Genomic DNA, 24,666 nt, shown 5'->3' on the forward strand with positions numbered 1-24,666 from the left:
TCAAGACAGAACACGTAACTGGAGCCCCAGCTGCAGAGTTTGGGTATCGGTGACAGGAGCCTGTTGAGCACTGTGCCTCACCGCACAGAGGTAGGTGGCTGAGTCACTGAGCTGAGAAGCTGCAATGTATAAAGTGCTCTGTCTTGCCGATGTATCCAACGAGACTTTAATTCTTCCACTTGTTAGTTCTCTCTGATTTGACTGAATTAACAACAGGAATGTGAGCCCTTTCCCGGGGTCCTGCCTAAACCACTGAAGGGAATAAAGAGCGCCATCTGTGTAACTGCAGTTGAGAACCACACTGTCCTGTTCGCAGATATTCAGAGCTTCAGGAATCTGCTTCACCTCCTGTTTACTGCTCACCCCTGTCCAGAAAGAGAACACAGACAGAGGGACTGGTTAGTGGTTAACTCTTCTTTGGAAATTACTTTTGATTTTGCTTTTTCAATCTACGCAAAACATCACACTGGTACAACTCCTTATCTTTCTTTTTCTTCCCCGAAGAGAAATGCCCTGGGGTCTGTCTGTTCTTTGCCCATTTCCAAATCCCTTTAACTCACAGTCTAGTTGTAACCAAAGGATGAGCAAGCCCAGGGATTTGTCCATTCTTTCTGTCACTTAGAGTCACTAAGAACTTGTTCTTGTGTCTGGAATATTGACAAGGGCTCACAAGATAAAGAATCTGCTTTTCTACCTCCTATGTTCAAACATCTATGGGAAACAGCACGTCAGCCCAGCCAATCAGAGAAAGGTCACACGCTCACACGCACACATGCACGCACTCACCCCCCCACCAAGCACACACACATACCGATCTGCACAGAGAAGGAGGTAGAAATGGAAACACTGCCATCTGAAGACCCACCCCAGCATTGCCAGGGAAATGCTTCTCTCTCCTCCTCCTCCTGAGTGACAACAAAGTTTTAAATACCAAATGTGTAGACTGCAAAATATCCATGCACAGAGAAAAATGTAGAGTACAAATGCTTATATCAGAAAAGAAATCTAAATGTTTACTATCCACTTGCAGTTGCTTTCTTTAGGTTCCTAGAACTGCTCCCGCCCCTTGCCACTTCAGCCCTGAAGTGCTGGCTTCTCTCAGCTCACACCTTCTTGGAAAGTCCCTTTATATCATTTCTCACCCATCAGGTAAGAGGTAAGAGAACAGACACTCAGCTGAGTCACTGCAGCCCCTCACTTGGCCGCTGTCACGCTGGGGAATTCCAGGCCTCTAGTCAGCTGTGAGATGGTAGCTTCTCGGTTGACGCATCTCCCCGGTTTAGTGATGTCCCTGGAGCCAGGGTAAAAACATGATAAACTCTTAACCCAGGGGTTCTCTCGAGAGCATTTATGAATTTTAAACTCTAAGAGGATGAGTCTGAAAGAGGAAAATAAGAACATTAAGGACAGCATCCACCCAGAATCCTTTTCTTACTGCTTTTTCACAACCCAAGAGAGAGAATATATCTTATCCATAACTGATGGTCCGGGGACTTCAGAGGATTTTTCTTTAGTTCAGGAAAACCACCAAGTAATATACATGAGAGGACCAAGAAAGCCCGTCTAAATGACAAGAACGAGCAAAAGAGACTCAGATGTGGAAGGCGAAGTGTTCAAAGGGACAGGGAAGGTGAAGGTCAGAGCCTGATCTAGAAGCCAAGTTTTCTGAGTCTCTGGTCTCCTAAAATGCCTTCAGGGATCATGTATCTCTAGGAGGGCATTCAGAGACTTCACGTGTTGGTATAAAGAAAACAAGAGACCTGGAATGGCACCCCCTTTTATATTCCACAAACCCTGCTCAAAAGCCGCCTTCCCCATTCTCTGTGTGTGTGTTTCATGGTCACACACAGCTGACCTACAGCGGAGGACAGAAAGGAGCGAGGAGAAGAAAGCTCTGTAAGAAGGAGAGAGTGACCTTGAAAACTTTTTCCCGTGATCTTCCCAAATTTAAGAGAACTGAAATAGATTGAGTAAAATAATTTCCTTCCCACCCCCACAAAATTCTACTTTTCTCTATCATTACAAAAAATTGACAAAAATAGATTATTTAGGCTTGAAAACTTCCTGTTTTACACTTCCCGTCTTCTTCTGTCATCCTATTTTAAGTGGAAAGAAAACCTTTCATAATGGATTGGGACAAGACCAGGAATCACTGAATGTTGGACACTGTGCGCAGACTGTTCTGCTTATAACGAAGAGAATAAAATATATCATTTGTCACAGCTCTGCACAACCTCGACATTGAATGCTAGCCAAACACTCTCTCCCCCAACTGATCAGGGATGCTGTTGACAATAGAGCATCCATCCCGCTTTTGTGACTGAACACAGGAAGGCCTTCTTTCCCACCCCGGGTGAGTCCACCAACCTGCTTTAGTAAAGTTGCTTTCTAGACATGGAGGAGAATTGCTGAGATGTGTTTATGATGTTGAAGAAAGGACTTCAATTTTGGTCATTTGTGGTTTCAGAATGATCGCCATGTGGGACAGGACAATTTTTGCAATATTAAGAGTTTTTGCTTTTTTTTTCTTTTCATTGTTAAAAAACCACATGATCTTTCTTTCAGGCAGCGGGGTAATTGTCAGCTCATCACTTCAAGGACGGGACATACAACTGGAAAAAGAAAATACAGATGCCTTTCTTGCCATTTTATTTCAAAAGTTTCAACCTTATAGGCAAATGAAAGGATCTGAAATCAACTGCAGACTTAGAGGATGATACGATGATATAATGCAAGTTTACTTACCAAGACAAAATCAACATTTTCTGGGTGAAGCAAAGATTTTCTAAGCGGAGAAGAAAGAGTATCAAAGACAAGCAAAGAGGCTTAAAGTATTAATGGGTGCTTCAGATGGATGCTGGACCTTATTCTCTTAAAGACATCCTGGAAAGAAAACGGCAAAACCTCTGGGCCATTTTCAGTTGTAAATCTCATTGCAGCCCTGTGTATATCTTCCACTGATTGCCATCTCTCCTTTGCTCTCTGAACTTGAGTCTTGACTCCTGGCTACAGTGAGGTCAGCTTGGCTTCTCTGTTCACTCCCATCTCCTTTTTTCTAGATGGCTTCTGAGGGGCAGGCATCCCCAAGAGGGAGAGCACCAGGGGACCCAGAGGGGACTCCTCAAGTCTGGGTTCTTCCCTCTCCAGTGGTCCCCTCCCAGAGGGTCCCCACGCAGGGGCATTCTCCTCAGCTTCATGCTCTCTCTTTTCTTCTGCCTGGAGCACTGTAAGGACAGTGCAGGCCCTGCTGCCTTCAGAGGTGCCACTTGCCCAGGAGAACACTCGCTCTTCTTCACCAAGCCTAATGGAGAAACCCAGGCAGCCCTGTTGCCACCCCTCCCCACGCCACCATTTTTCTCCAATTTCCTTGTCTTCTGTTAAGCAGGTTGGTATAAAAGAGATCACAATCAGAAGCAGATATGCAAAAACAGAATGCCATGCAATTTTCCTTTTTATTCAGGTGACTTTGTCTTTAAAAGTCATTTGGGGGGATGGTATTGACTCCTCGAGTGACTTTTGGGGAAAGGGGAACACTTTTTCTTCTCTTGGTTCCTCCCATTCCTCACATCAGCTAAGGGGGGGTGAAGATTGGAGGTTGGGGGATATAGATCTTGTTTGCTCACTTCTTCATAAATCCTAGGGGGAGTATCTGGCTGTAAGCCTTTCTTAATGGAAAATGGTGGATGCTTAAGGTTTCTTGGTCCCTAGTTTTGGGTCCTAGTGGCCAAATTTGTGACAATGGAAAATGCCCTCCAGTACATCCTATTCATCCAACTGGAAAAATAATATTTAATTCTATAGATGATTCTTTATTTTATTTTTTTAAAAGATTTTATTTATTTTAGAGAGAGAGAGTGCAAGCAGGGGGAGGGCAGAGGGAGAGGGAGGGAGAAACTCTCAAGCAGACTCTGCACTGAGTGGAGCCCTATGTGGGGCTTTATCTCACCATGCTGAGATCATGACTTGAGCCTAAACCAAGAGCCCGTGATTTAAGCAACTGTGCCAGCCAGGTGCCCCAGGTGAGTTTAAATAAAGTTTCTAACTCTTCAAAAGACAGCATGAAAATATATACACATATAGTCTCATACTTATACATTATATAATATATAAATATATCTCATAATTATATATTATATATCCCATAATTATTTATTATATAAATATATATGGATATAGAAATATAATATGGATTATAAATATACAAATAAATGTATCTTATATACTCCAATAATACTAGGAATATTAAGAATGTTCCATTAATATTAAGTAAGTTTGGGGACGAAATTAAATAATAGACCTCACACTCACCAAAATTCACCATAAATATTGGAAAGGGAAAGCCTGGCTATGAGGCTATGACAGAAGATTAAACATGGTCATGAGATGGTTATGAGTCATCTTGTGGTCTCTACTGGAAATTATTAGGAGAACTATAAAGGCAGAGATTAGAAAACTATTGTGCTATATTCTGCAGCAAGCAGCTCTTTATCAGTGTTGTAACCAGCTTTCTTTGATATGAAGTTAAAATGTTGTAAAGAATCCAGAGAGAGTAAAAAGATTAATGAAAATAAATTAAATGTAATATATTTAAATTTTGGAAGAGAGGAGAAAATATTAAGGGATAATTGACTTGTGACCTTTAACATATAGAGAGGTTTTAATTTTTAATTAAAAATGAAGAATGAGGGCGCCTGGGTGGCTCAGTCGGTTAAGTATCCAATGCTTGATTTCAGCTCAGGTCATGATCTCAGGCCGTGAGTTGGGCTCTGTGCTCGGTGCAGATTCTGCTGGATATTCTCTCTCTCCCTCTCCCTCTGCCGCCCCCCTCAAATAAATAAATAAATCTTAAAAAAAATAAAGAATGAGTAGACTTTTATCCATGTTGGAGAGTGAAATAAGTTGTTTTGGCGTTTTTTTCTGGTTAAGTCTATAACCAAAAGGCTTGTCTATCTCTTACTCCTCTCTGTTGCTTTTCAAACCATGGATAAATTTCTTTTTGTTGCTGAAAAAAATATTATTACCTTTTTATCATTAAAAAGGAAATTTTCTACTAACTAAAATAGGGTATGGCTTAACCAGAAATAAGGTGTGAGCTGCATCCAGGCATGCCAAGGTGGGATTCGAGGGTTCCTCAGCACCTCTCATCTACGTTAACCCCCAATACTTGCAGGTCTGCATCACCCATCCTCCTGAAAGCCAGCAGCCTCCCAACAGCAGTGGTTTTCAAAGTAAGATCTCCCAGTCACTTGAGCCCAAATCATCAATAACTCACGAAAAAAGCGGCCCCTGATCTCATGCCAGACCTACTCACTCAGAATCTATTGATCAGAATTGGAGTTGCACTTTTGAAATAAATCTTCATGTGATTCTTAAACCTCCAGAACATTTGAGAAGTACTGTCCAGCTTCTTAGCTCACAATTCTTATTTTTTAATCTCCTGTTATGGTGCTTGCAACATTTTACTTTCAGAAATTCCTTCATCTTTCAACCCACTTATGCCTCAGTTTCCTTATCTGAGGATGTGTTAATATTACTTCACAGTTTTTGGATTATGAAATGAGTAAGTAGAGTGCTGGGCAACGCACTTGGCATGTGCTAAGGGTTCAATAAATGATAATAAAGGCAATAATGGTCACAATGGGGATGGCAAAATGAGGGCAGGTCAAAACAAGAATCCCAGGATTATTTTCTGATCTCTTGGTCAAACTGTAAAGCTATAAACCCAATGGGCTAAAATTGAACAAAACCAGGTGATGTGGATAAAAGAATACTTCTGTCTCTCTCTCTAGATCAGGAAGCTTCCACTTCTGCTTCCCTTATTTCTAGGCCTTCCCCCACCCCCTTCCCACAAGGGAGGGATGGGACAGCTGATTCTGTTGTTCAGAGTCCATTTATGAGGAGGAGATTAGTCGTTGGTCTAACTTAAAAGGCAGGCCTCCAGACTCCACTCATTCTGTTTATATCCTTTGCATTTTTCAACCTTTGCTGACCTGTAATAATAAGCAGATCTCAATATTCCCAGGAAGCTAGCCCTGCCATAAAGTCTGGCAAATAAGGCAAGGGAAATAAATAATAAAGACTGTAAACAAAGAAATGAAACTTTCTTTATTTGCAGGTGCATGATTATGGAGGTAGAAAATCCAAACAAATTCACAAGTGATTAGAATTAACTACTAAATTTAGCAAGTTCAGTGAATATACGGTCAATATATAAAAACCAGTTGTATTTCTATACACTAGCAACAACTGGAAAATAACATTTTAAAAATTGCATGGGATTTCTATACTGACATAGGAAGTGCAAGATCACTACATTAAAAATTGAAACCATTGCTTAGAGAAATGGAAGGTGACCTAAATAAATTGATAGTCTATATTTATGACATGAAACTCAAAATGGCTAAGATATCGATTCTCCCCAAAATGATCTCATAGATTTAATGAAAAACCAACAAAAATTGCAACAGAAATTTTGTGGAAATTGAAAAGGATTTAGAATTTAGGAATCGGTTCTAAAGTTTGTGTAGAATTGCAAAGGACCTAGAGTAGATAAAATAATATGGAGAAGGACAAAGATGAAGGAAAAACACAATGAGTTTCAAATCTTACTATAAAACCACATGAATAAACACATTATCATACGAGTGGAATGATGATAAACAGTGTATGGTCACTTGATGTGTGATAAAAATGCCACTGCAATTCTAGGAGAGATAGGATGATCTTTTCACTTAATGGTTATGAAGCAATTAGAACCTTGACACCTATTGCATATTATCACAAATATTGGCGTGAGGTGGAATATGGACCTAAATGAAAAAACATGTCCATGCCTTGAAGTAGGCAAAGATTTTTCAACAGGACACACAAAATATATTAACCAGTATGGGAAAAAATGATTAGCCGGATTTTATTAAAACTGGGAGCTTCTGTACCTCAAAGGACATCATTATGAAAGTGAAGAGCCAAGCAACAAATTAGGAGAGAATTCACAGTACAAAATTTTAACAGGAGCCCATAGCCAGAATATATAAAGGACGCATGCATGTGGGTAACAATCGTACAAATGGGCAAAAGAATTGAACAGATACTGGATACAAAAGAATATCCAGATGGCCAATGCGCATATAAAAAGGTGCTCAGCATCATTATTCCTCAGGAGAAGCAAATTAAAACCATAATTTTATGGGATACCACTATACGTCACCAGAATGGCTTACATTAAAAACAAAGTGAAAACTCATATACCACTTTTTGGTGAGAATATGGAGTAACTGGAACTCTCACATGTTGCTCATAAGATTTTAAGTTGGTTCAATTCTTTGTAAAAATGTTTACCAACAGCCGTGAAAGCTAAAAATATGCCTGGTCTATGACCCAGTAAATCCATTCCAGTGGAATTATCCAAAAGTAATGAGGTTCATATGTCCATCAAATGACATTTAAATGACTATTTCTAGTAGACTTTTTCATAATGACACCAAACTCTAAACAATCCAAACAACCCAAATGTCTATTTCAAGGAGAATGGGTAAATAAATTGTTTATTCAGACAAAGAAACTCTACACATCAATAGGGAACAAGCAACATCAGTGAATTGCAAAGATAATATGGTGAGTGAAGAAAACCAGATATGAGAATACATACTGCACCATCCTGCACAATTCTAGGCACGTGAAGTTCAAGAATAGATGACAGAATTCAGAGCAGTGGTTACTCAAGGTGGAGAGTGGAAAGAAGGGCTGTTGAATTGGAAGGGGCAAGTGAAAAATCTTCTGGAGCAACAGAAATGCTCGCTGTGTAGATCTGGACGGTATTACATAGCTATAAACAAGTTTAATTGAGCTGTAGGTTTAAGTTTTGTGCTCTTGATTATATGTGTTATAACTCAATTATAAAAAAAGAGAGAGAAAACAAAGAAACAGCATTTTTTAAAAGATTTATTTATTTATTTATTTGAGAGAGGGAGAGAGAGAAAATGTGCATGAATGGGGGAAGGGGCAGAGGGAGAGGGAGAGAGGGGAAGCAGATTCTCCGATGAGCAGAGAGCCCCATGTGGGGCTTGATCTCATGACCCCGAGATCATGACCTGAGCCTAAACCGAGAGTCAGATACTTAACCTCGGATGCTTAACCGACTGAGCCGCTCAGGCGCCCCAAAGTAACAGCATTTAAAAATATTGAAGTAAATGTCACTGCCGCCACTTGAGAATTAAAAGCAATGCCATCAGGGAGGCAGGACTGGAGTATTGTGGAGGAGTGGGACCCAAAAAAGGGTGTTATTTGATTTTGTAAATATAGGAAGTATGATCTTAGTAAAAAAAAGAACATTTATTTTTAAAAAGAAGGGAGGAGAGACCACTGAGAATTTCAGACAAGATGAGGACTGCATAAAGCAACCATCCACTGGTTTTAACAACACCAAAGCCGTGGGAGTGAAGGCAAAAGATTCCGTTGGAGTGATGCTAATAGAGACCGGATTCCAGTGGGGGTGAAGAATGGGGGTTGAGGAAATGGACACAGTGAGTACAGACAATTCTTTCCATTAATTTGGTAATTAAGGAGAAGAGAAATGTAAAAATATGGCTGGTGGAGATGTGGGCTTCAAGAAGACTATATTAAAATGGAAAAGATTCACTTAATAGAGATGTGACCAGATTATTAGAAGAGAATGTAAAATACTTTAAAAAAAAATTTCTGGGAAGAGTGTGTACTCCTGGGCAGTCTCTTTTCAAGTGACCCAAAACAAGAAACCAAGGCTGTCCATTTGCACAGCTATCCCTTCTGTATCCATGTAAGGGAAACCCTGGGCTGTTATAAAGAGCAGACTGATGCAGGAACACACAAAGGAGACTGTCCAGGATACCAGGACGGAAGGAACAGTAATCTGTGCCATCTAGCTGTGTCACAAGACTTTGTTCTCCATAGACCACTTGGAAAGAGGCTCTGAATGCTAAGTAAGTACTTCTTTGAGGAGGAGAAACAGCAGAGATGCCCTTATTCCAGAGTACACCTGCAGGGTTTGGGTGCAGGCTGGGGCTGCCTGGGAGCACTGCGTCTCCACAGCGCAGAGGTAAGTGGTTGAGTCTTCAGGTTTAGAGGCTTCGACGTGCAGAGAACTTCCCTCCTTTAATAGTGTGGCTTTTAGTCTTTCTTTCTGCTTCTTATCACCAACTGAATATAGGAGGAAGAGGACTTCCGGGCCTTGCCTGGGATCCTGCCTATACCACTGTAGCCCTTTAGAGTAGCTGACCGTGTAACTGCAGTTAAGGCTGATACTGTCTCCCTCCTGAAGTCTCAGGGTCTGAGGACTCTGCTCCACGTGGTCTTCTCCACTCAACCCTGTTGAGGAAAACAAAATCAGAAATGATACAAAGCCTTTGGTACAGCAGTTTTGAAAAATTCCGACAAGAAAAAACCCCGGGGTGAGCTGACACGGAACCCCTATCTCTTCTCCCCAGCTTTGGATAAATGTGTTCTTGGTGGTTCTCCTCTCTTAACCTCCAACTTACTGCCAAGCTGAAGCCACAAAACTATGAACGTACATTCCAGCATGTTCTCCATCCTGGCGTTTGAGTCTTGGTACAATTTCTAAGGATTCCAAATCTTCTCAGAGGCGCTGTCTCTGGGTCTTGGCTCTTGTTCTCTGACGCAGGAGAGAGCCTTTCTGTTAGTGTCTCAGTCAATCAAAAGTAAATTTCATGCTTTTGATGTTTTAAGAATTCAAGGAAGGAGAGGAATAGAACCACTGCCACCTCCTGGTCAACGACACAATCTCACAGCACCCACTTCATGCAGCCTACAAAGAAAAGATTGATGGATGGACATTTTGCTTTTGGTGAGCATAGTATCCATGAGGTTCAAAGTAATAGTCAGAAAAGCTTTCCCTTACTTATACTTTTAATTCTTTCATTGTTCCTTGAATGGCCTTTAAACTGCTACCAGAGGTTGTAAAAGAGTTGGACCCAAGTATAGGTGTAATGGATTGTGTTTCTCTGTATAATATATAAGAATCTCAGCAGGTGACATCTTAAAAGGACTAGAGCTCAAAAAGAGGGAAACCAAATAGGGTGTGGCTAGGTCTGAAAACCTCACTGATTGGAAATAGGGAATATAAGAAATCCATTTCTTCAAATAATTTTATGCCTGGCTACAGGGACCAGGTGTGACCAAAACGCAGGGTCACAAACTTGAGAGTTATAGGAGGGAGGGAAGAACATAACAGAGGGGAAAAAAGACCTCTCCATTTCTAGACCTCAAAGGAATCAGAAAGTCACTGTGTGTGTGTTGGGGGAGGGTAACTATTACCCATGTAAATCACAAACATTTTACATAAATAAATGACATACAGTAAAAGTAAGTGTTCTGGGGGTCTGGGTGGCTCAGTAGGTTGGGCATCCTCCTTCAGCTCAAGTCATGATCCCAGCGTCCTGCAATTGAACCCAGTCTTGGACTCCTTGCTCAGCGGAGAGCCTGCTTTTCCCTGATTTTCTAAATAGTAGAGAAAAAATAGTACATACCTTCTAGAATTGCTGTATCATTTGAAATATGTATTGACATAGATAGATTACATACATATATATAGTTATATACAATTAGAATAATGGCTAGGACATAGCAAATATACTTGATTAATATTAGCTATTATTGGTGCAATTTTTTTGGAGAGTTAATCTACTTATTAATTTTAAAAAGCTCTTTATATAGGAAAGTTACATTTTCCCTGTTTTTTAATCTTTTTATTGCATTTTGGTATTTGATTTTGGCTTTTTGATGTTTTTGCCATGTAGCAATGTTTGCTTTGATGTGCTCTTATTTATTGTTTATTTTGCCTGAAATTTGAAATCTGAGGCATGCTTAGAAAGTCTTGATTCCAAGATTGCTTTTAAAAAATTCTGAAATTTCCTATTATGTTTAAAATTTAGTATTTTAAGTCTACCACGTGGAATTACTTTGACCTAAGAGTAAGTTTAGGGGCCAATTTTTTTTAGGTGGCTAGACAACTGCCCCAACATTATCTGCTGCTCCATTGTTTTCTCTCTGCTAAGCATTACCTGTGTGGTATAGTAATTTCCTATTTGTAATTTGTTTCTATTTTTGTCTTCTCTTTTCTCTTCCATAGTCTCTCTGGTTCTACATTTGCTAGTACTATTTTTAATTATTCCAGCTTTAAAATATTATTTGAAGTATGATAGAGTTTTGGGTCCACCCAATTCCCATTATTCTTCTGTTGCAAACTTGATTCTGATTTCCTGCATATTTCATCCTCACTTGAGTTTTAGAAGCAGCATGTCTGGTTTTAAAAAGATATGTAAAAATTTCAAAGTAATCATGTTCTAGACAGTGCTCACATTACTACAAAAAATAAGAGCTATTGAATTTAGAGGGTAACATAATATTTCAATACTAATACTAATATTGAAATACTAATCAATGCTAATATTGAAATTAGGCTAGGATATCTATGGCAAAACTAGTAACGCCTAATTGTTTGATTCTATGACACTCCATTGGATTTTGTCATTGAAGATGCATTATCTTGTTCAGTTAACCACCGTTTGTATAGTTCTCTCCAGACTTGTCCAAATAGCATGCTTTGCACACCAGAAAAAAAATCAGCTCTCAGATGCACTGCTTTGATGTCACTCCATCTGTCCTCTCACTCAGTAACCAAAAAATATGAGCTACACAGAATTTGTAGTACTAACAGTACAATGTTCATTTTTTTGCTTTTTCTTTGAGAGTTGGATAATTTCTTAGTGATCTAAAAATCATTGCACTAACTTGTATACAATTTATCATTTACTGATAAAATTTATTCTAACTACACTTAGCAAACTCTGACTCTTACAAATCATATATAAAAGACAGTTTTTCCCTGTCACTGAATATGTGTGCCTCAGAAAGAAAGTGAAAAGATAACTGCAAGATTAGTGCAGGAGCTCTGTGCAGGATTGGAACTGCAAGAACTGGGGAGCTGAATATGTGATGTGTAACAGAGCCAAAGGAGATGATTCACAGTTGTTGAGTTTGATTTTTTTTATTTTATTTTTCTAGTAATTCATTTTTTTTATTATGTTATATTAGTCACCATACAGTACATCATTAGTTTTTGATGTAGTGGTCCTAGATTCATTGTTTGTGTATATCACCCAGTGCTACATGTTTGATGGGAATTTTGTTAAATTTTTAAAAATATTTTAAATTTTGCGGAACACCTGGGTGGTTCAGTTGGCTAAGCGTCCAGCTCTTGGTTTCGGCTCAGGTGATGATCTCAGGGTCATGGGATGGAGCCCCGCATCCGGCTCTGCACTCAACTGGGAGTCTGCTTCAGAGTATCTCTCTCCCTCTGCCCCTCCCCCCACTTATGTGAGAGTGTGGTCTCTAAATAAATAAATAAATAAATAAATAAATAAATAAATAATAAAATATTTAAAAAACATTTGAAATTTTAAATGATTATAGATTCACGGAAGCTTCAAAAAACATACAGGGAGGTCACATGTACTTTCACCCAGTCTGCTCCAGTGATATCTAAACCAAGAAATTAACATTGGTACAATCCACAGAGCTTATTTAGATTTCCACAGTGTTGCATGCACTCATTTGAGTGTGTGTGTATGTGTGTGTGTATAGTTCTATGCAATTTTATATATTTACAGATACATGAATTCGTGTGTATTATATGTATAGATCCTCTGCCACAATCAAGATGCACAATGATTTCCTACCCCAAGGCTTCCTCATGCTACCCCCTTTTGTAGCATGATGTCATTAAGCTCTGACAATCACTAATCTGTTCTTCATCCCTACCATTTTATTTCAATAATGCTCTATAAATAGATTTGTATAGTCATAACTTTTTGAGATTTTTTTTTCACCCCACGTGAGTAATAAAAGCATGAGATCTATTCAAGTTATTGTGTATTTCCAACCTGTTGGTTCCTTTTTATTTCTGAGTAGTATTCCATGGTATGGATGTGCCACAGTTTGCTTAATCAGTCACCCATCGAAGGACATTTGAGTTTTTACAAATTTTGGTTGTTATGAATAAAGCGCTATGAATATCCATGTACAGGTTTTTGTGTGAATATCAGTTTTCATTTCTCTAAGATAAGTGCCCAAGTGTGCAATCGCTGGATTATACGGTAAAGCATATTTAGTTTTTATGAAACTACCAAACTATTTTCCAGAGGGCCTTACCATTTTACATCCCCACTAGCAATTTCTAAATGATCCAGTTTCCCCACATGTTTGCCAGTATTTGGTGTTATCACTCTTTTTTTATTTTAGCCACTGTGGTATGTAATGATATTTCATTGTGGTTATAATTTGCGTTTGTCTGATGGATAATCATGTTGAACATCTTTTCATGTGCTTATTTGCAATCTGTGCGTTCTCTTTGGTGAAATATCTGTTCGACCCTTTTTCCCTTTTTCTATTTTTCTTTTTACCGTTGAGATATAAGGGTTCATTATATATTCTAGATATAAGCCCTGTGCCAGATCCATGGTGTGTAAGTGTTTACTCCCAGTCTGTAGTTTATCTTTTCATATTCTTTACAGGGTATTTTGCAGAGGAAAAGGTTTTAATTTTGATGTAGTCCAGTATGTGTGTGCATGTGTGTGCGCGTGATACTTTTAGTGTCAAATCTTAGAACTTTATTGTCAAATCTAGCCCCAGGTCTTAAAGATTTTCTCCTATGTTTTCTTCTGAAAGTTTCATATTTTACATTTTGCATTTAAGTCCATGATCCATTTTGAGTTAAGTTTTATAATTTTTTAAAGATTCTTTTAAAAAGAGGAATGTGTCCTTATCTTTGTCTTAAGCTTTACCTATTCACTTTGATCATGTAACTAGCTCAAAGCAGCATAACCAAAATGTAAGTTGAAGACTTCTCACAGAGGAGTGAGTCTGCAAATTTCTTCTTTTATACTTACCATGATTTCTCTACCTAAAAGGTAAATTTAAAAATATGATTCCCAAACCAACCCCTCCTAAACTCATCAGCCTCTGAAATGTTTTCTAGTATAAATTTGCTAAGTGGTTACACCTATGTTACGACAAAGGATAACTGTAATATTTCCTAACATTCGCATTCTTTTAAATTTTAAAATTCTCTGAGAAAAATGCCCATCTATCATCTTTAAAGCCAAACTTTAAGCTGAACTAAAAGTGAGATTCTCCTTCCTGTGTTTAAGTTCTTTCCTGGTAATTGGACACATGTTTCTGGAAGAAAAGAATATTCTCTACAAATGGTCCCAAGAATGAAAAACCTCTCTTCTTTATTATTACTTTTAGCTAAAACTCCATGTTTTTATCTATCTTTTTCCACAGACACATTTCCAAGGCCAAATAGCTCAGTTCCTCCAGGATGTAGTGATGCTTTTTCCTACCATCCCAGGGTCAGGGGTGATTTTGCTCTCATGAGAGGATTTTAAAAAGACCAATATTACAACTGAAGATAATAGCTTCTTAAAAGTTTTCTTAAGGGCTAAGAATCCAGGAGCTTTAAAGTATTCTTGATTGAAATAATTCAGCCCTTGGAACCAGAATCAGGAAATTAGAAAAACGGGCTCATTTTCCTTAAGTCTTAGATTAGGACTTCCAGTGGTAGGAATGTCTACCCAAAAGCTAAGTAAATCAACTAGGTCACTAGACTTGAGAGAAAAAATATACAGTGAAGCAGAGCACGCCATGGCGATGGTAAAGACAATTGGCAATAGATCATTTGACCCAATCCAATTATACACAAGGGCAGTATCTAGTGTATGGAGAACACCTATTGTATAAAGGTCATTTCATTTGTGTTCCCGAAATTAGGATGAAATTGAAAGGTATGGGGACACAGAGAAAACTGAGTTAACTGTGATTTTCTTTCAGCCTGGACCACTCACCCCCTGCCATCACCACCCATAGTATTACAGGAAGCATATCTCCAGCCACGGTAAATATTTGAGACTCAAATCCTTTGGAGATCAAACCAGAGAAGCGATAAATCAGAGGGATGTCATCTCTAGCCTAAACCAAGAGGAATCAGCATACATATATGAGAGACATCCAGGTATCCTTTCTATATCCTCACTCAGGTGATGAAGATGCCTCCATCTATGCCAACAAGGTAGAGACCATCTAAATTGCAAACCCGGAAATAGTGTCATATGAGAAAAATCTGTAGAAACAGAAAGGGAATTTATGGCACATGCAAACAGAAGGAGTGTTCTCATGGTCATAGAAATGGGCAAATGCAAGAAATAATTAATCCATACTTATCTAATGGCATCCAAATGATAGAAGCTCAGTATCTGTTGATGTTGTCAATTTATTCTTCAACGGATAAATATTTAATATGCAACCACTATGTGCCAAGTACTGTGTAATGTGTAATACATACAGGTTTCCTTACTCTATGGAGCTCACAGTTATGGGTATAACAGGAATTTTAAAAATATATATATATATATATACACATAGATATAGACATATGTCTATATTAATTACAATGTTTCTTTTTGTCTTGGTCTTTGGAGAAAGCTCTCAATACGTGAGAACACACTTAGAGAGACCACAACACAGGCTTGGGGATGCTTGCAAAACATATACAAAACCCAACTGTTAAACTTTCCTTAGCCTATTATCCAGACATATGAGATATATGAGAAAACTGAGAATTCCCTAAGGGGTTGGAGAGAATAGGAGTGAATCTCTGGTGTTGTGCTATTTCCAATCTTCCTCCAGCCACATTAAGGGAGAATCAAGAGATTGCTCAGAAAGCCTGAAATGAGTGTCATGGAGTTTGGAGGATTTAGAGGGTCACGCTAGGTTGCAACAACAATTTCTCTCAGTTTACTATGTCTATGTCCAGGGTGCTGACTATTCTGTTATTTTTACCTGTGTATATACATGACATCCCAGTGACATACTTTTTTTAACTGAGTGTAAAGTAAGAGAAAGTAGATGGTGAGACCTGGTACAGAGATATACATATGTGAGTCATAGAGACATGAATAAAATGTCATATATAGAGAGAGAGAATAACATAAGGAGAGGAGGTGGCCCAGGGCTAACCCTTGAGGACTTCCAACAGCTAGTGATTGGAAGGGAGATGAGAGTGTGCACAGGTGTCAAAGTGGTTCATCAGAGAAAAAGGAGAGAAAGTTTTAAGAGTAAGTGATCACAAGAGTAAGTGGTCACAACTCAGTGTCAAAAGTTTCTGAGAGATCAGCTATGATGAGTACCGAAAATTTCTGTTGATCTACAACACAGAGGTTGTTCGTACTCTTTCTGATGCCTTAACCAGTGGAGGAATTGAAGCCAGATGTATCTAGACCCTTTAATCCAGAAATTCCAACATATATGCCAAAAGCAGTATGTAATTATGTTCACCAAAGAACACTATAAAAATATTCATACAGCACTGTTGATAATAGCCAAGGACTAGAAAAATCCAAATAACCATTTAAGTAGGAGATGGCTAACCGGTAGTGTACTAACACAGCAGTGAAAAGAAACTAAACTGTACGCAACATGGCTGAATCTCAGAAATAGAATATTAAGAGAAGAATCCAGATAGGATAGAAAAAATACAAACTTTAGTCTTTTATTTATATAAAGTTCAAAACCGGACAAAACGAATCTATCTATGGGATTGTGGTTTCCCTGGAAGAGCATGTAGTGACCAGAAGAGGACATAAGGAGGGGGGCGCTCTGCAGAGCAAAAGTGCATCCATATGACAGACAGAGCAGCAGACTCAGCTTCAGGCTGTGGAAAACACTAAATCCTTCAAATGACGCTTCCTAGAGTCCCTTTTACAACACCAGGACAGATTTGGGTACCGTATGACCACTTTTGGCACTACGGGTCGAAACAGGGAAGCCATTTAGATTTTGGGTCTTCCATTTTAATGTAGTCATCACCACCAAGTTTTTTTTTTTTTTAATCTTTTGCTAAATGATCTCCTGCAAGGTAAAGAATTGAAGATAAAGATGCTTTTGTTGAATGACACTGTTCGATATGTTCTCTGAGCCAGAGAAATCTCATTTTCCTTCGAGTGAAGCATTCACCTCAGAACCCCCACCACCCCAGGCACAGCTCCTGCTTCTTCCTTCCACTCTGCCACTCTCCCAGGTGTTCAGAGGTGGGGGGTGCCTCCTGTGGAGATCTGAGGTTTTTGTGGGGCTCCCACCGGTGCTGCATCACTGTGGTGTCTCTCAGAGCACAGAAGTACACTGCTGAGTCCACAGGTTGTAATGCCGTGATGGTGAGGCTGATGGAACGGTCTGATTTCTGGAAGTTCAGAGAATACCGACCCTCTGTTGCATTCTGCTCCCTGTATGACTCCTGATGAATAAGGAAAATCATTTCCCCACTTGGTGGTTGTTTGTACCAGAATAAATAATAACTAGAACCACTAACTTCGTATACACAATCCAAGGTCACAGCCTCATTCTCCAGCGTAGAAATGGCAGGCTGGGCTTGAGTTACCTTCTGTGTCATGCCGGATCCTGCAAAAAGAAAAAAGAGATAATTAAGCTGATTCTTCTGGTAGTATCCCTAGGGTTTTAAGGAACTCATGTAGGACTGAGAGTTCTGATTCCCCTGCCCATTATTCCCTCTCCTAAACCCCACCAGACAGTAATAACCCCACCTGTCTTTACTCCCGGACTCAGGACTCAGAGGAGCTTGAGTCTGTGTCTATGGCCATCCTTCTTAGCCTTACCAAGGCAGATGGAGGCTATGACTACTCTCAGCAGGCTAGGGAGCAGCATGTTGGAAGTGCTTCCTCTGAGTGAATGTGCTTGCTCTGTCTCAGATTCAGGTCTAAACACCTGCCCTGTGCCTCACAGGGCGCACACACCATGACTGAGCTATAAGAAGCTTCTGTGCCACAACAGGAAATGCAGCTTGTTATCCATGGGCTTGTGTCATGCTGTGGCTTGTTTACATGGTGGGAGAGTCTAACTTGTTCATTTAGTCTTTTTGTAATTTAATTCACAACCATTATATCTGGACATGTGTATGAGTTAAATGGAATTGTAGGACATTAGTATTAATTCAACCGTTTGCCATCTTCAACCAGTGCATCTACGATGGACTGGTAAGTTTCAAAACAAATACAATTTCTTATGATTATGGTGACTTCTGAGGACAAATAGTCATCCATCTTTTTGTATAGAGTATGCTTTTATTTTTATGCCTCCAGCCAAAATCTGCAGTAAAATATACTCACAGATTTTTCTTCTAGACAAGAAGATAAAACTATTCACTCTCAATTGTCATAACTTTTCTTCCTATACTCCAAGGCGTTGGTTTCTAAGGAAATTTCCACTGGATAAAGTTTCTTGTCTGTTTAATGCTACAACAGTAAGTTTCCTGATTGACAAAAATTGTCCAGCATCACGTGTCTAACAGCAGTCAATAGTAAGTGTGTTAGAAAAATCTTGCTTTCGAATATTGCACCCTCCAGTCGAAATAAGGTCAGATGCACCAGACCATGAATTCTTATTTTCTTATATCAAAAATGTAGCCATTCAAAAATTGCAAATATCTCTTCAGCTCTCTGCTGCAGCTCAGAGGATTTCACTGGAAACAGTAGCTCAATAGCTTTGTATTTTCACAGCGTGGAAGTTGGTGACTGATTTGCTTGGCATCAGTGTGCTGATTTATGACTGTGATTCAGTCAACTGCAGCTTTTAATCACCTATTTATTTTCTCTTCCCTAAGTGAATGTATCAATTTAGTGACATCTAACATCCATGTTATATTATGAGAAAATAGAATTTTTTAGGAGTCCAGGATGGTCCAACTATCAGAAAATGGTTGTCTCTAGGAGGAGGGGTTTGACTGGAAGGAGGCACAAGGGGACTTCTGAGGTGAAGGAAATGTTTTATAAATTGTTTTGTTCCTTAGATATATATAACTATCAAGACACACTGGACTGATCTATGCATTTCATTGTAGAAAAAAATTATACCTCTATAAAAAATAGTGAGCCACAGTAAAATAAAATGTGTACAGAGAAAATTAATTTGTCCAGCTTTCTGTAAGTGTTGCAGAAATTTATTTATAATTTTTAGTTGCTACAGAACAGCTGTGGTCTGTCTGCTGTGATTACAGTATACTCCCAACACTTCCGACAACCGCCTGAGACTAGGAAGCAACAAAGACTAGCTGGACCTTAAAATGCTGAGAGGATAAATATATACAAATGAGATGATTATACAAAATACAGTTCTCAGAATAAATATCTCCACAGCTACACATAATTTTAGGAATAAATCTCACAAAGGTAAGATTGTATAAAAGAAGCCAGCTATAAGACTACATGCTAAATGATTCTGTTTACATAGAATACAAAAGCAGAGAAAACTATTCTGTGCAGTCGATGTCAGGATAGTGGTTACCGAGGGTGGTAGAGACAGGGGGCAGGTACAGGAGTGGCCTGACACATGGGTGATGCCCTGTCTTTCCATATTGGTGCTGGTTACCTGGGTGTTTCCCGTAAGTGACAATTCATCCAGCTCTGTAATTATTCAGCTGCACATTTCTCCATGTATGGGTTGTTTTATTTATTTTGGTTCTTTCTTATTGAAGTATAACTTATTTACAAAACAATGCACAGTCCCTATACGTGCATTTCAATGAGTCTGAGTATTTTATATACCCATGTAATCACCACCCAAACAAAATCGAGAACATTTATTTCACCCTAGGAAGTCCCCTGTGACCCTCTCCAGTCAAAGTCGTTTTTTCTGTTCTTGAATTTCATATAAATGGAATCATATTTGGTCTGGGAGGAAGGGTCTGGCTTCTGTCAGTTACTGTAGATTTTAGAGATCCATTCTATTGTTGTGTGTATCAGTCAGTGGTTCATTCTTTTCTATTGTAGAGTAAGATTCCTTACATACCATTAATTGTTACCTATTCTGTTGATGGACGTTTGTGTCATTTCCAGTTTGTGGCAAATATGAATAAGCCCACAATAAACATTTTTGTATGGGTCATTTGTTGGTCTGTGTTTTCATTTCTCTTCAGTAAATATCTATTTCTGGACTTGTTGGGCCATAGCTGTTCCCCAAAGTGATGGTACCAATTTCCCTTCTACTAGCAGTGCATGGAAGGTCCAGTTGCTCCATGTATTTGCCAGTATTTGAAGTTGTCGCATGGTTTGTTTTTAGGTCTTCTAGTGGGAGTAAATGGCATCTGCATGTGAATTGAATTAGAATCTTCATAATGATTAATAACATGGAACATATTTTATGTACTTATTAGTCATCCTATCTTTTTATTGTTGATTTGTGGGAGTTCTTTATATATTCTGGAAATAATTCTTTTCCAAATAATTCTTTCTGGAATACTTCTGTCTAGATTTTAGACGGCTTATTGATTTTCTTACTATTGTTGTTTGATGAATACAAATTTCAAATTTTGCTCATGTCCTACTTCTCAAACTTTCTGTTATGGTTAGTATATTTTGTACCATGCCAAGAAATCTCTGCCTGCTCTGAGGTCTCAAAGATATTCTCTGCTGTTTTGTGCTATTTTTAGGAGTAGCATTTGAGATTAAAATGAGCGTCTTAATTTATCCTAGCCTGCTTTTAAATAATATTATTTCCCTTTATGAAGAAAATGTGTTCTTGCTGCATCTGAATATGCTATAAGAACACAACACATTGTGTTTATGTTGCTTTAAAGAAACAGCTCTCTTTTTTTTTTTTTGAGAGAGAGAGAGAGAGAGAGCGAGAGAGCTGGGGGTAGGGAGAGGTGGAAGGAAAGGGAAAGAGAGAATCTTAAGCAGGTTACATGCCCAGCGTGGAGCCCCACATGGGGCTTGATCTTACAACCCTGAGATCATGACCTGAACCAAAATCAAGAGTCAAATGTTTAACCACTGAGTTACTGAAGCACCCCAGAAATAGTAGCTTTTTAAAGTAAGTGAAGTTATTAAAATTACCCACAAAACTTTAAAAAATTTACTTAGGTATCTACCCTTTCTATATTCTTTGTTTCTTTTTGTGAATCTGCGTTTCCATGTGATATTATTTCCCTATAACATGAAGAACTTCAAAATCTCCTGGACTGCAGGTCAGCTGGAGATAAATAATCTTTGATTTTATCTCTCTGAAAATATATTTATTTTGCCTTTATTTTTAAAGGATATTTTTGCAAGTGAGAGAATCTTAGATGATCATATTTTGATTCTTTTAGCACTTTGAAAATGTTTTATTGTCTTCTTATTTCTACTGGTTTTGGTAGTCAGTTAGTTATTATTTGTATCTTTGTTCCTGCATGAGTGTAATGTGTCTATCTTTCTCCTTTGACTGCTTTTTAAGACCTGATCTTTATTTAATATTTTTTTCCAGAACTTTGGCTGTGATATACCTAGATGGGACCTCCTTTGTATTTATTACACTTGGAATTCTCTGACCTTTAATCTGTCCATTAATAACTTTCTTCACATGTGAAAGTTCTCAGTCATTATCTCTTTAAATACATTTTTTTGCTCCATTCTTCCCCTTCCTTGTGGTATTTTTTATTATACACATATTAAACCATTTGTTATGTCCCTCAGATCTCAAAAGTTTGTTCTACTTATTTATTATTACCATTTTACCTCTTTTATTCCAGTTGAGATAATTCTATTGAACTGTCTTCAAGTTCACTGATCTTTTACTCTATTATCACCAAGTTTCTCTTTAGCTCATTTTAATTACTTCCTTTTTTTATACATATTTCTAATCTCTCCTAAACTTCTACATCTTTGCATGTGTATAGTTTACATTTTCTATTAAATACTTTGGCATTTTTATCATTATTATTTTATTTTATTTTACTTATTTGCTTTTTGAGAGAGAACGAGCACGAGTGGGGGAGGGACAGAGGGAGAGAGAGAATCTTTTTTTTTTTAGATTTTATTTATTTATTTGAGAGAGAGAGAGAGCACATGAGAGAGCACAAGTGGTAGAGATGGAGAAGCAGGCTGCCTATCCATCAGGGAGCCCAATGCAGGGCTTAATCCCAGGACCCTGGGATCATGACCTGAGCAGAAATTGAGTTGAACCACTTAACCAACTGAGCCACCCAGGCACCCCTACCAAAATTATTTTAAAGTACATGTCTGATCATTCTAACACCTGCGTCATCTTTTTGGGTCAGATGCTTAACCAACTGAGCCACCCAGACATCCCAGTATTTTCTTTTAGAAAGCCAGGTTTAGATGTTTAATGTTCTTAGTCAGGTTCTCGTCATTCCAGAGGCATGTATATGGTATTGAGCTGCCTCCTGCTATGTTGTTTTATTAGAGAATTCACGAATGTCAATTAAGGGCTCAGTGTCTGTTGGTTTGTTTGTCTAGTTTCCTTTGTAATTATTTGTGCTAGTGAAACAAACCCAGCAGATTTAAAAGGGTCATTTCCATAGTTTGTTATTTCTCTATTTCTCTAGATTGGGCTTGCTTTATGCAGAGTATGATTGTAGTATAGTAAGAAGTCAAAACAGTGTTCCCTGCTTACGTAATTTTAAGGCATGGGGATTTTGTTATTGCTGACAGACAGCTGTGATATTTTCTTACATAAGCTCTGCGGGATAGTGTTTTTGATATAATAACAATTACGATGACCAAATCAGTGAACACAAGAATGATTCTTCCTCTTCAGACGATAAATATTCATTTTGAATAGATTTTGTCACCAATTAAAATTAACTTTGTTTTAACTCTTCCTAAAATTAGAGTCTTGAGTAGAGTTATGCTGGCAAGGTTCTTTAGCTAAGCATGTCACCTAGCTTCTCAAACCATTCTGCTTGTTCAGGAATCCCTAAGCTCAAGCATTCATTCTGGAAATTTACAGTTATCTATGATGTGCAAAACTCCATAAAAAGCATATAAACCAAAACAAGGTATGATTCCTATCTCAAATTGCTTTCAGTTGGTGAGGATCAGATAAGTAGAGCAAATTCTATTTCCTGCCTGTACTCCCTGTAGCCCAGGCCCAGGCAGGTGGAATGAGGAATCAGACAGGAAATAGATAGCTGATGCATTTTTCACTGGGTGAATAAAACTTGTTTGAATATCTTATTTCTAGTGTTTAGATTTATTTTTGCTTTTCCATCTCCCTCTTCCTTTCTTAGGCCTGTTTATCAAGATGTTTAACCTTCACTGTTCAGGTGTCTAATACCCAGTGTGAAGGAGTCCAGAATGTTAGGGAAGAAGGCAATATTTACCTTCAGGGCTGGGTGTCTAAACATATGCCTAGATCCTTCTCCCTTCTCATTTCATCACATTAGTTCTCTGACTTGCTTCCAGAAAGATTTAGTATTGTCTAGCCTTGGCATAAATAAAATTAAATTTTATAAAACCAAGTTTCAAAATCAAAAAGTTTTCCATTTTGACTGAAAGTGGAATTATTTGAGAAATGATCTCTGGAATGTGATCAATTTGAAATTTATTTTATTGTGATTAAATTGAGGTTCTTGAAGCCCATTGCCACTACTTCTGCTGGCTTCCTTTGAACCTTTTGGTTTTTTTCAATTTACAGCCTAGGTTACAGAGGTAAAATTAAGATTGCCTGGCCTTACAAGGGCTCTTCCCTTCTCCCTACTCCCTAAAGCTAAGTATTTTGAAGATGAAGTGATGTGTTTCTTTAGATTTTGCTACAGAAGTCTCATAGAGACGAAGTAGTATGTTTTTATCAGTCCTTGAGCTGAGTGGGGACAATATGGAGATAGAAGAACTTAGCTTTGCAGAGTCCCCTAAATGCCTTGTCCAGTGCTTGAAGGATACAAAAGTATAAGCACATTTCAAAAAATGTATAATATTTCTGGGATGATAACATATAAACTCACAACTAGGTTATTTGGTATAGAGAGCTTGGATGAGCCTGGGCTGTACCCTTGGCTGACTACACTGGTTTAAGTCACCTCACCTCTCTGAACCTTAGGGTTTTTAAATTGTAAAATGAGATTAACTCTCTGTTCCTTGGTTTGCTCACAACGTTATTATGAGGAGTAAATGAGATAATGCCTATGAAAGTGCACTGTAAAGTGAAGTGTGCAATTGCAATATTTTAAAAATATCAAGTAATTTATCAGAGGCAATAATTAGTGGCGGGCTTTTCACAGGGAAGGAGAAGTCACTGTAGGCTGGAGTGACCAGGAACTTCTTCATGAGGCAGGAATGGTCTGAGAAAGTCTCTGGGATTGGGAGGAGTCATAATGGCAAGCACTCAGGTAAAGGTGATTATAGGAGCAACAGGCTGTAGGGCTATTTAAGGAGCACAGTGAGTGTTCCCCAATTTCATTCTTGAGTCAGACCTAATCTGCTGAAGCAGAAAGTTCCTGACAAAACTGTAGAAGCCATTGAGAGCCACATCAAAAGTTTTAACCTTAACTAATGCAAGCAAAGGACGGTCACTGAAGGTTGTTAAACAGTGGACTGATGTGATTGATGCTGTATTTTTTAGTTTTTAATTTTTAAAAAAGATTTTATTTATTTATTTGACAGAGAGAGCGAGCACACGCGAGCACACAAGCAGGGGGAGCAGCAGACTCCGCACTGAGCAGGGAGACCCGCCCCGGGCTCAATCCCAGGACCCTGGGACTATGACCTGAGCCGAAGGCAGATGTTTAACAGATTGAGCCACCCAGGCGCCCCTCGATGCTGTATTTTT

At 38.5% G+C, this 24,666-nt stretch overlaps 3 gene segments (V, D, J or C); all 3 read right to left on the minus strand.

Moving 5' to 3' along the window:
* Window positions 1-644, minus strand: LOC118357068. The segment is given in 2 exon segments: window positions 1-365; window positions 561-644. Coding segments are annotated over 2 exon segments (411 nt in total).
* Window positions 645-8,953: 8,309 nt separating this feature from the next.
* Window positions 8,954-9,564, minus strand: LOC118357069. The segment is given in 2 exon segments: window positions 8,954-9,342; window positions 9,513-9,564. Coding segments are annotated over 2 exon segments (441 nt in total).
* Window positions 9,565-17,065: 7,501 nt separating this feature from the next.
* Window positions 17,066-17,807, minus strand: LOC113909266. The segment is given in 2 exon segments: window positions 17,066-17,505; window positions 17,721-17,807. Coding segments are annotated over 2 exon segments (489 nt in total).
* Between the last annotated feature and the right edge of the window lie 6,859 nt (window positions 17,808-24,666).

Source organism: Zalophus californianus, chromosome 6 (genome assembly GCF_009762305.2).
Source record: "Zalophus californianus isolate mZalCal1 chromosome 6, mZalCal1.pri.v2, whole genome shotgun sequence".
In the NCBI taxonomy this organism is placed as follows: domain Eukaryota; kingdom Metazoa; phylum Chordata; class Mammalia; order Carnivora; family Otariidae; genus Zalophus; species Zalophus californianus.